Source organism: Clavelina lepadiformis, chromosome 1, assembly GCF_947623445.1.
Source record: "Clavelina lepadiformis chromosome 1, kaClaLepa1.1, whole genome shotgun sequence".
Lineage (NCBI taxonomy): Eukaryota > Metazoa > Chordata > Ascidiacea > Aplousobranchia > Clavelinidae > Clavelina > Clavelina lepadiformis.
The window spans coordinates 25,200,331-25,212,071 of NC_135240.1; the positions used below are offsets into that span (position 1 = coordinate 25,200,331).

The window sequence follows — 11,741 nt, forward strand, 5'->3', positions numbered from 1 at the left end:
AAGTGCTGGAACACAGCGCCGTCATTCGTACTGATATTACTTACGCTTCATGTTAAAAGCGAAAAAGTCGCATGTTAATATGTTTTGTTTGAAATTTTAAACGTAAACGACAGGTTGTCATAAATGATAAGGCGGTAAGAAGTGTTAAACAGAGTTACAAGAAATGAAAAGAGTTTCGTTTTCGTTAAGGTTTAAACTTCATAAGTTTAGTTAATATTTTATGTTTTGTTTTCATTATCGCAACGCCAAAAGAAATATTTTACACAATTGTTTTGTGGTTGTTGATTCTTATTAGTTCTATTGTATTAATTAGCATTGCAAAAACATTAAATCTGATACGACACTGGAAATGGGTCTGAGAAAAAAATGAAGAAGTCGAATTGTAATGAGAACGCGGTCTCAAATATATACAAAGTGTAGCTTTGTATGCTGAGTATGGTCTTTGCTGCTAGATGCCGAGAAAATCAACTGAAGCAACACTGCTCAGCTAAATCGATTTTATTTTGCGTTCATGCTATACACTCTTACAAAAATGAAATAATAACCTCAAGATTTGTGAGATCCATTTACTTATTAAAAGCGGTAATGTTTCACAATCGTTAGTTGTCGCATATAAACAACGGCATTAAGAGGCACTGCAAAATATGGTAATAGAAATGGGAGATATCTGCACTCTACTTCACAAATATGACGTGGGCTGCATTTGTAGTAAAGCGAAAAGCGCCAAAGTTAAACGTGGACGGTTAATACGCACCAGCGCGACCATCAGCGGCAAAAATATTAAAACTGAATGGCAGACATGCAGTTGATTTCTGTACATGCATTAAAAATAAGGACAGCACAAAAACCAACTACTTTTGTTATTTATGAGAATGACTTTTTTATCTAAAATCTGTTTGGTGGTTGCTCTTAGTTGTCTCCAAACATTTAGGAAACAGGCAAAACGTTTTTCTCGAACTCGCCCGTCATTGTCATATTTCCAGCCGGCAGGTAGCGCCCTACAACATAAGTGGCGCCTCCTGATGATTTGGCAAATCCAGCACCGAATTCAGTTGAAGATTTCCAGGTCATCTGGGTAAAATGGCCTAAAGAATGAATAAAATTCACATAAGAGTAAATTTCGCTACGTATGACTTGCTTCGCTAGATAATTTAATTTGGTATAACTATCCAAGTTCAAATTAAAGCTGACATGCGCTGTCAGTACTTACCAGTTTTACCATTGTAACCCGGTTTGCTAAAGTCATAGTCATTGATTTCATCATACCACATTTTAGCAGTTTCATCTGCGCCAATATCTCCCGAAGCCCAGGCCAAATTTTCTCCTTGCCCATTGCGTTCTTCACAATGGGCAAGAACATCTCTGCTTGCTATATCGTCCGCCCATCTGTTAATGGTATATATCATATCATTTACTGTAGTGCGACTTACACTATTGTTAAGTACATTAGTCCGTTAAAAATAGCCTATATACATCATCTTGTTGCAGAAATTATGACATTACAGTCATTACGGAGTAAAAAACAATTTCTACTGTTTAACCTTTGCGCGTCTTCATTTAATTTGGTACTCAGAGTCATCGTCGGAACCCCATGCTTGGCCCTCATATCGTTTTGGGCTTTTAATAGATCTTGGGCGAAATTACCGGTCGGGCTGGGCTTTTTAGTTGCGTCATTTGTCTCTGTAGGAGGCTCAGCTGACAATGTAAAAAAATGATTTTGTTTTTACAAAACGTCAGCAAGACTTTTGTGTAGGTTACTGAATTTTCCCTTTGACTTCCAATAACTATACCAACGGCAAGTCGAGATTAATTATTTGTACTTTATCCAAGATCTTTTTCGAAATCAACAAATAAAACTGTATAACTTACTTGTACTAATTGTTGCCTTCTTCTTTTTTCCAAAGAAATTACCCATGTTAAAACTACCCTATATAATCTTAGGTTGACGACTTACAGGTTTGTACAGTACCAACTGAAGTTTTACAAAAATTATACCTCAAACGTTGTGGAGACCATTAGCTATATTACCGTGACTCCAACGTAAAATATTTTACGGTTGAGCGCGATAAAACGCATAGCTTTAGGTCGTTGTTCTGGTTAAAATAACTTTACCTCAAGCAAAAGTCGTCTAACACATTACTCACATATACGATGTAGCATACTGTGTATCATGTGTAATTGTTGCTAAACTGACAATTAAATCTGTTTACGTTTGCCTTCAAAATAAATTTAATTCCTGTAATTCCTGTACGTTTTCTAAACTACTCTGCGCTTCTCGTAAGCACGACGCTTTAATTTTAAGTGTTTACGAGCTAGTTTTAAACGAGTTCCTATCACCTTAGTTTTGTATAGAGTTTTAATCACATTTGGCAAGTTTCTTTGTAATTGCCACAAATAACTACGTCTGCTTATAAGCGTTTTCATTGCACGCTGCTCAAATTGTACCTCACGAACGCAAGAGAGCCACTTAGAGAACATAAGCTCTTGAAGTGGTGAACCTAATAAAACAATCAAGTCCTATATCGGCTACTTCAGCCTATGGGCATCTAAAATTTGACAAGCATGCTACTTAAGCCATAGGAAGGCCAGTACTATGAAAACGTTTTCAGACTTGTATGGCCTTCTACGTTTTCGCAAAAAATGCAAACGATCTTTTCTTCACGTATTTGAATTAAAGATACCAATAATATTGTGCTATATCTGAAACTACAAATTTAAATAAATGTTCCTTGCAAAGTGAAATAATTTTACTGAACAATACTTCATCTTTCAAATCTGACCTATATCCACACCCAAATTAAGGGTCACAGCTGCCATAAAACGCTGGAGGCGGATTTAGAGTTATCAGTTAATAATATCATTGCTTTTTTCTGCTATTGTCCTGCTTTCGAGATTTCGCAGCCAGGACGTCATATCATAACACACAACGACGCTAAATCACGCATTCGAGTGCATTTTTCAAGTCTGGTTACCTCAAAAATCAGTCATCAGTCGCTAAAACGGCATGGTACCCATGTTAGCCTTGGCCGGTTATATTATAAGCTATTGTAGACTATAGCACATATTAATTGCAATATGGTTATGCAAATTGATAGTTTTACTCACCTTTCTTTGACTTTGCGAAAAAATTTCCCATTTGAAATTATTTACCAAAGTATCCACTCAAAGAGCAATCCTGATTTTGTGCTGCTTGCGTTAGCTCGGAAGTATAAGTTTAATAATGTTTTTTTTGCAAATGTAAAGACCTGGAAATTACACGCACGACTTCGCCTTTTCAATATAAAACGAGTAAACGGAGCGTGGAAAAGGCCTATCGACAGTGGTGTATGTTTACTTCTATGCAGATCTTTATAGAAATGATTTTGTATTGCCAAACAAATAGGTATAGTGCACGATACTTTTTTATAGTTTTGCAATATGCGACATTGCGTATTTGACTGCAACGAAAAATTTAAAGGACTTTCAGTCATTTCGTCATTTATCAGAAACTTTATTTCGATCGTAAATTATCATGAAATGCGATTTTATGATTAGACCATATTTCTTTGAAAGTAAAAAGATGATATATTACTTTATACTTAATTTGTGTTCAATGCGTTGTATGTTGCTAACGATTCCCAACTTCCAACCGCCACAGCAATGCCACGGAAAAAGCCCCCCAAGGCGAATTAGTAGAGGTTTACATGTAAAATGTCTCGTAGCCTCGATGGCGCAGTAGGCAGCGCGTGAGTCTCATAATCTCAAGGTCGTGAGTTCGATCCTCACTCGGGGCATTATTTTCTTATTGGTAATCGTCATCCGCACAACAACTTTCACTAGGGTCACTTAGTGCCAAATTGCCAAATTGCATTTGAAAACGGAAGCCCAACTATAATAAAGAAATACAGACCGTAAATTTTAAGGTAAAAGATTTAGGGTAAGATAGGTTATACCCTAGAAGGCAAAATTTAGAAATATACCGATAATTTCTGTGCCTTAGAATAAGTTTAAAAGTTTTCGCATTAGTGTTTGATCAATAAGCCGATTTTTTCGATTAGGATTATGTTAGGGAGTAGGGACATACCACCTTTGAAAAATATGAAAATCTGTAGTTCATCTATCCCACTGCAATACGAAAAGTTATGCCTTTGTAGAAAATAAGCATATTTAGAACAAAAATCTATATATATGTTAGTGGTTTGTTGGTGAAACAAATATTGACTGAACAGGCTACAATTAGGCTACTACAGCAACAACTTTTCAAATGAATATCGCAAATAAATTCGAAGCGTAGTCTTCATGTATCTAACAGTGATGGAAACAAGTCTAAATGGTCGTGACACAGTTCAAGTCACTAACAGTGCAAGTCCAAGTCAAGCGGAGTCATTTTGATTACATTGCCAACTAAAATCTAGTCGAGTCAATAACGTTAATATGGTCAAGTGCAAGTCTGAACACATACCAAGTCACTACTGTATTATCCATTTACTTTTCGTTTTAGGTCGATAAATAATAAACTTTCGAAAACTCGTCATGGAAATATAACCATAAAATCTGATTTTACCCCATTCTCCTACGCACATTCAGTGGAATATTTTGCGTAGTAAACTCTTTCACAATATAAACACAGATTCAATATCGATTTGAAATAATTTATTTCGTAACTCGAGTCAAGTCAATCGAAATTTTCACGTTAACACGAGTCAAGTCGAGTCTTTTAAGGAATAAAACACAAGTCAAGTTAAGTCTTTTCAAAAACCTCGCTCGACTTTTTCCATCTCTGAATGTTTCTCTGATTCCATCTCTATCTAAAGCGATTTTTCTAAAACTTTGCCCCAAGTAAAAATGGTAAATTAGATGCTAAAATTTCTTGATTCTACATAAAACTTACTTTGACTTGAATCGCTTATTCTATTATAGAACGGCGACGGTTATGTTAATTGCCAAACCTTTGCTTACGAGTAGGCTGAGGAAGTTTTTTTAAACTTAGACATAAATCTCGTAACCAAAATGAAGGTTACAGTACTTGACCAAGACTTTTTAAACTTTGCAGTGGTAAAGTGTATGGTGTTGGAATGTCTGTGGTTTATTAATTAATTATACCGTTGTCATCCTTGGGACTGATAACCAGTGCTGTAATCAAGTCATTTTTTAAAACTCGGGTCAAGTCAAGTCAAATCAAATTACTAATTGAATCAAGTCAAGTGAAAATATAAGGCAAGTCAAATCAAATGATGTCATTGGCTATACCTTTAACCGATCCTTCGCAACAAAATCAAATGTCTGTAATTCAGTTGATCAATAAAATAACAACTAACATTTAATGACTTGGGTCAAGTTATATTCCGAGACTCGAGTCAAGTGAAGTAATTTAAAAACGTGACTCGAGTCATTATAACACTGCTGATAACAGTTTTTGTAAGACTTAAATTCGGCGATGGTTTCAATGATCGCTGCGGAGCGAACCGTTTTACGTTTTCGAGTTCTTGTTACGGAGCGTATATATTTCTCAATCGATTTGGTATTTCCTTGTCATTTTATGGCTTCCTTAAAATTACAGTGTCATCCAAAATGGTACAAAAAGATAGCCTACAGTAGCTATAAATTGTTATTGCGTTACCCATTGCATCTTGATTTCGTACTGTACAATTAAGTATGAGAACAGGATTATATACAGTTCATTTGGAAGATTTTCGGGCGTAAAAGGAAAATTTTTGCGCTCCGCGGAATTCGGTAACGACATTGGCCTATGTTTAGCAAAAAAGCATATCCTACCCTCTTAGCTTTAGTCAAGGGTGGCACTAGAATCAGTTTATTGCACGTAATATTTCTGTTACCGGTATATTTTTTTACTGTTAAGCCGACGCTGTTATTTAAGTTTTTGCAGAAGTCTTTACCGTAATGCAACAAAAGCTGGCTCTAGTCTGTTATGAAACGCTTTGATGGAGTTTATAACGCTAAACTTGGAGAATATGCGCTTGAAAGAAAGGGACCCCACCATAGCTAGGAACCAGGGCACTTTACCATGTAAATCCGTCGCTGCTCAGGACCACAATCGTCTTAATCCGGGTCTGCTTTCGCACCTGCGGTTCGTGTCGTATATTTTCCCCATCCACTGTGGTGAGTGAAAAGTATGTTGACAACCTGGACAAACAAGAAAAAAGGTTCGCTCCGGATTCAAACAGCATAATTCGGCTCACTACCGCCATCAGTTTGTTCCAGGTATTCCATGCGGCACTGTCTCAGCTCTTGGAATTATATTGAGAATGACCAGTTCGAAGTTTCTAATTTGTTTTTTTTTACGCAAAGAATATCGACTGATTGAGAACAACCAAATTATTAATTAATAACACATTTTTCTTATGTTTCAGGTTTGAAAAAACGAACGTGTTGGAGTGAAGTTACACTTATTCCCAAAACTGTCCACCACCTAGAAGTCAGAGTCATCATCTCAACGTTTCTTTTGATTTTTAAACCTGCTTGGGTCATACTGGTTGGTAACACATGTAATTAAATTTACCTCAACTTACTGTCTCCTACGTGCCAGCAGTTAGCATAAACAGATTAAATCTGCAATGGGGGCCAAGAAAAAAGGGGTTGGATTTTGGTCACACGCCTCTGGTTAAATAGAACCTAGTACCATACCGATCAATGGCCAACAGCCAACTCGTAAAGCACTTTATGTACGTTCAAGTATTTCTTTGACAAAACCAATGCGTAGCTACTTAATAATGTGGTATTTGGTATCAACAATAAAGTAGTTTAATGTGAGAACTTTATATATAACATTTGCGTTACGGCAGTTTTCAGATAATTTTGCAATGGAAAATTGCATGTACAAGAAAAAATTAAGCGTACTTGAATAACATCAGTAACCGAGTTTCCACATGTCAGAGTATCGGGGCACAATTTTCACTAAATTAACCATATAATCGACCTGAAATTGAAGCAAAATAATGACAGGCAAAAGTGTTTTTCATTCTCCCAAAATAAATGTGCCAAGCGATACAGTAGGTCATTGTACCAATATAACACTAACAGTTATCTTTTTTTATATAATTGGTTTAACTTAAAAAATTGACGATTGCGTTTATGTTGCCATTCCAATTAAAAATCCGCCAGCAAACCCCACCGACAAAGGTACGTTTTTCTTGAAAAACCTTTTGACTTTATGTATTGTTGTTTGGATTTCAGTTTGGTTTTCGTTTATTGTAGAATTTACAATTCGTTGGGTTCGGTTCATGTCCCTATTTAATTTGTTCCAGTTAATGGTTATGTAACCGCTTTGATAAGCAAGCTGCATCAAACACAATCCACCGCCAACACTAGTGGCAGCTACTCGTCCAACTTTTTTGAACAAATACCCAACAGCCCAACCACCAAGGCCTGCAACCGCCACATCTGAATGAGGGACACGGGAAATGAGTTGCGGAACTCTTCCGACGTATTCAATAAAAGCAGACATTCGTTGTTGTGCATTTTCAGTTACATCCAGTATCTCATATTCTTCTTGGTTATCTTCCTCAGTGGACGGATTCATTTGTCAGTGTTCATTAGCAAATTTAGTCTTTTACCAATAAAATTATCTAACATTGCCCAAAAAATCTGTTCATATAAAAAGCAGCAAATTAAAGTTAACAAGTTATTTGACCCTTTTAACCAGAAGATGGATGGAAAATATCTCTCATGGATGGACCCATGCAAGTGTTGGTTCAATTAAGTTCTATGTCGTTATATGAAAATGATACTACAAGTAAAATAGTAATATCAAAACAATAAAAACAAAGGCATGAAAATGCAACCTTGATCAACATTTACACACGGTAAAATTTTAACAATGGCATCATTTCCATTCAAATTTTAAATATCATCTCTATATCTACCATATGCGGTTAAACAGTGAAATTGAAAGCTCAAGCACAAGTTACCAGTACGCTATATTATTGCTAAGTTAGTACCATGGTTTCCATATAATGAGACCTACCCTGAAAGTAAACCCTGGCAATATTTAAAGTTACTCCTGCAAAATAAGGCTTACTGAAAGAGTATATTGGAACTCAGCAAGTACCAGTTTGGTGTCTTGCCCTTTAGCGTTAGTTTCACTTTTAAGTTATTGAATTACTTCAAACACACTATTCTGAGCATACATCACCATTAAAAATTACTGTTGCTTGGTGGAAGATTTAGATGACTGTAATACAAGTGCAACTACGAAAACAGGCTTTAGATAAATTTTGAGGCCAAAAAGGTTTCCGTTTCTGCATTATATTGTGAAAAACATGGTACACATAACACATGTCAACGTCCAATTCATAGATGTTTCAACATATTTGTGTCTGTTAAAATATAAAACTTGAGCAGCTGGAACACACTAAGCGACATACTTCTGTCGATAAACTGATGGTCATCACTTTACTCTTTGTGAGAAGTAGAGACAGTAGCATATACCCACTGGTTTTCTCAATTTCACTCTGACTCCTACTTAATAGAACAAAGTTAACATTAGTCAGATTCATAGCCTTCCTGAGAAACATCGGGGGCAGCAGCAATGTTTGAAGGATCCTTTTTAGCAGATTCTTTTAAACGTTCTCTAATAAGTTCTGTGATGGCACGTTGAGTCCTTCTTTCTAAACGTTCAAGTTTTGCTTTAATGTCACGTTTCAAATCCCAGTCAGGTTTGCGTGGTGCAAGATTGAGTAAGTCTACATCATCAGTTATTGTTGGTTGAGGTAACCCACTCTCTGTCTGCTCCTGAATGACGAAATGTTAAATATAAGGATTAATTAGAAACTTTTTAAAACTTCCAAATTTTAAAGAAAAACATGTATATACATGAAGTGTATTTCACTACAGGTTGACATGCACGAACACGTAATACATACAGCATCTATTCTGGTGGGCAAACATTGAAGAAATACGACAAAATAAAATTTACTGTATCTCTAAAATGCTAGCTAAATTTAGAAGCATACGAATTATCTTGTTAAGTACGTAACATAAACACTGTACAGTAAAATATATGGCACTACAGCCAAAGCAATGATATGGCACCACAGATACAACCGTTACATGTACGTACCTTTATGTGGTCTTCCACGATGCCTGGCTTAGCATTACTCAATTGAGTTGTTTTTAAATCCTCTGTTACAGGTTCATAATTTCGTAATTTTAACTCCGGCTTTGGTAAGTCAACCTTCTCTTTTTTAGCAGCTGGTTCATTGCCTTTACGTTGCTCCCGCAAGGCTTTTAGACGCTCTTTCCGCTTTCTTGCCTCTTCCTCCAAATTGCCAATATTCTGATCACCCATAGCTCTGACAGCACTAACTTAAAATGCATACAAAAATACAAAGAAGTTAAAAATGTATGATATGGTGCTCATAATAGACAGCAGGGTATACCAGTTCTTTATGCAGGCGCTTCCAGGGTTTAGAATGTAAACGATTTAACTACCCATTGACTTAATAGCAAATCAGGCAGAGATTTGGCTGTTTCAATGCTATTTCACAATACGTATTAAAAAAGAATTGATGCATCAGCAAGACAGGAGTGTACATCTACCTTGCTTAACTAACCTTTCATATTTGTTGCATACTCACTGACATAGACAAAACATAATTTTTGTACTACTCTTTTGCAAAGCGGTTTTTGATTTTTCTCGGTTCTCAAGCATGATAAGGTTGAATAAGCAAAAAACCATGTGTGATACTGTGTTGCTGCTCAGTACATAGGATTGATAAGACATAATTTGATTGGATTGAAAATTTTGACAAAATTACTAATATATAACTTCTGTAATTTTTTGCATACCACACATAAAACGGATGGTGCACTTTAATATTGCAATATTTATAGCATTAAGCAGACATCATGGACATAACATTTTTAGTTTAATTTATGGTTACATAACTTGCATTACTCGATTCACAGGTTTCATTTACCTTGCGCTTTTCAAAAAATATAAAATAAATAACAACTTTCTGTTACCGACAGCAATGACTCACATTCCACGATCTATCTTTCTGGTGGGTAATCAAGTAACAACTAAAAAGCTGTTGGAATATTCAAATGCTATTGACTTAACGGAATCAATCTAATTTGCCTTGGTTGTTTACAATAAATTGGTGTAAAAATGAAAAAAATTTTTAAGTGCAGACTGATGAGTCTTGTGCGTTTAAGAGCCACACTTTCCACTACGGCCTACTATGTTATCTAAAAAAAAACAGGTCAATTAAAGCCAGATTGGAAAGTTTGCTAAGTGCACAAAGAGCCTAATTGTGTCAACTTGATTCTGTGGGAGATTTCTCACTAAAAACAGCAAATTTTTCAATCTGGAATTAAAACCTTGTAAAATGAAAAAAGAAAATATGAAACTAATATCAACGAGAAATGTCTCAATCCAAAATATTCACAAAAGACATCCCAAAAAAGTAAAAAAAATAATCTCTGTCTATCTGTGTGATTCTTTTCTTGACTTTTATATAATTCAGAATAGGCCTATGTTTAGCGTGTAATGTTGTTCAATATTTTCCAGTTTGCTGTTGTAACAGTGTAATGAAAGATAAAATCGACCTATTTTCAGCAACAGAGTAACTTTGCAAACTCAAATTGCACCTAAAAATTCAATTTAATTTAATAAAATTTGCGCGCCTAGTAGTAAAGGCTACGCCCAATGGACCGTCCCCTGAAATTTAGCCTGCCTACCCAGCTGCCCTGCAAAAAATGTCGACAGCCTAGCGGGTCTCTTTCACTTTTGCACTCTCATATTAAAATCGAGTATTGAGGAATTGTCACGTCATGATTTCCTTCAAGTCGGGGTGCAAAAGTATAATACAACCCACAGGCTAGCATCAGATCATCAGTAAGACCTGTAACTCTGTAAGACCGTTTTCATTTTACAGTCTAAACTTTAGACGAATAGACGAAACATTTCCTTGCCATCCGCAGTTAATCATTAATATAAGATATCTATGATCAACAGAACAGTAGAATACATAGCTTCATTTCACCCGCTTCGTCAAGGATTAACCCATACGAAAGGAAAAATGGAATACACGGATTAGCCTTTCGTATGGGCGCAAAGGAATAATTCCATCTTTTAAAGTAATTGTTTGACGAATGGGCTGTTCATTTATATACAATTCAATGCGTGAAAATGTATGATGAGTTGATAACGTTGAGCGATGTAGTACGAATGACGTAATTCAGAAGTAATCAAAACCGGATCGTGTATACTAAACACGGCCAAAATATAGTACAGCGCTTGTTGATGAACACACGAAATAAAACACAAATAACATTATAACATCATCCATCATCAGATCTGCATGAGAATTCCGTAGGAATAAGGGCTAGTTATGACATTTAGCACATCCTCACATCTTCCGAAGATCTTCAGGAGTGAATATATTTGCTGTACAAACTCGAGCTCATCAACAACGTCCTACATTATTGTCATGGCCACTATAGAAAAGCTCCTGTCCGGGATGGGATTTCTTTTCCCATTCATTAATGTACAGCATTGAAGCAATTCTCAATCATCTGTTTCTTGAACATTCCACATGAACATACCACCTGCTCGTGTGCTCTAGTTCGCTTTTTAACTTTTGTTTTGTGGATTTAACTAATTATGGGTTTAATAGCCGTGCTAGTTGCTACCAGCAATTATTACCTTAATTATTTTTAGCACGTTTTAAACTTTTTTGGCTTTGTTACTTCTTTGCGATCATTAGCGCATGCTAATGACAACTGGCTTCATATTTTTG

General features: G+C 35.9%; 3 protein-coding genes and 1 non-coding gene across 6 annotated transcripts; 1 reads left to right on the forward strand and 3 right to left on the reverse strand.

The window, feature by feature from the left end:
• Window positions 1-483: 483 nt before the first annotated feature.
• LOC143450737 (Golgi-associated plant pathogenesis-related protein 1-like) lies at window positions 484-3,250 on the reverse strand. 2 transcript variants are annotated; one of them, XM_076951407.1, is made up of 4 exons: window positions 3,106-3,250; window positions 1,542-1,695; window positions 1,211-1,386; window positions 484-1,085 (listed from the first exon to the last, which is right to left on the reverse strand). In XM_076951407.1, exons 1-4 carry the CDS (start codon window positions 3,134-3,136, stop codon window positions 928-930), a joined length of 519 nt encoding a protein of 172 aa, XP_076807522.1. In that variant the 5' UTR covers window positions 3,137-3,250; the 3' UTR covers window positions 484-927. The 2 variants fall into 2 exon arrangements, with proteins under 2 accessions (XP_076807522.1, XP_076807515.1); XM_076951400.1 differs by lacking the exon at window positions 3,106-3,250 and adding an exon at window positions 1,870-2,117.
• A 450-nt stretch (window positions 3,251-3,700) lies between these two features.
• On the forward strand, window positions 3,701-3,773 carry Trnam-cau (transfer RNA methionine (anticodon CAU)). The gene has a single exon. It is a non-coding gene; the product is annotated as a tRNA-Met (tRNA).
• Window positions 3,774-6,847: 3,074 nt separating this feature from the next.
• Window positions 6,848-7,519, reverse strand: LOC143449685 (FUN14 domain-containing protein 1-like). The gene is made up of 2 exons (XM_076949987.1): window positions 7,202-7,519; window positions 6,848-6,916 (listed from the first exon to the last, which is right to left on the reverse strand). Exons 1-2 carry the CDS (start codon window positions 7,517-7,519, stop codon window positions 6,848-6,850), a joined length of 387 nt encoding a protein of 128 aa, XP_076806102.1.
• A 64-nt stretch (window positions 7,520-7,583) lies between these two features.
• Window positions 7,584-9,573, reverse strand: LOC143464664 (coiled-coil domain-containing protein 12-like). Of its 2 annotated transcripts, none has more exons than XM_076962577.1 (3): window positions 9,552-9,573; window positions 9,059-9,303; window positions 7,584-8,730 (listed from the first exon to the last, which is right to left on the reverse strand). In XM_076962577.1, exons 1-3 carry the CDS (start codon window positions 9,556-9,558, stop codon window positions 8,482-8,484), a joined length of 501 nt encoding a protein of 166 aa, XP_076818692.1. In that variant the 5' UTR covers window positions 9,559-9,573; the 3' UTR covers window positions 7,584-8,481. The 2 variants fall into 2 exon arrangements, with proteins under 2 accessions (XP_076818692.1, XP_076818701.1); XM_076962586.1 differs by lacking the exon at window positions 9,552-9,573 and adding an exon at window positions 9,378-9,502.
• Window positions 9,574-11,741: the final 2,168 nt, after the last annotated feature.

Bases quoted from the DNA above. Each gene is read 5' to 3' on its own strand.
- LOC143450737 (XM_076951400.1), bottom strand. From the start codon at position 1,915: ATGGGTAATTTCTTTGGAAAAAAGAAGAAGGCAACAATTAGTACAA. The intron at 1,387-1,541 runs GTTAAACAGTAG...TACCATTAACAG, and splicing joins TTAAATGAAGACGCGCAAAG to ATGGGCGGACGATATAGCAA. The intron at 1,086-1,210 runs GTAAGTACTGAC...TTCATTCTTTAG, and splicing joins GGGTTACAATGGTAAAACTG to GCCATTTTACCCAGATGACC.
- LOC143449685 (XM_076949987.1), bottom strand. From the start codon at position 7,519: ATGAATCCGTCCACTGAGGAAGATAACCAAGAAGAATATGAGATACTG. The intron at 6,917-7,201 runs GTAAATTCTACA...CTTCAATTTCAG, and splicing joins TGAACCGAACCCAACGAATT to GTCGATTATATGGTTAATTT.
- LOC143464664 (XM_076962577.1), bottom strand. The intron at 8,731-9,058 runs GTACGTACATGT...TTCGTCATTCAG, and splicing joins TCGTGGAAGACCACATAAAG to GAGCAGACAGAGAGTGGGTT.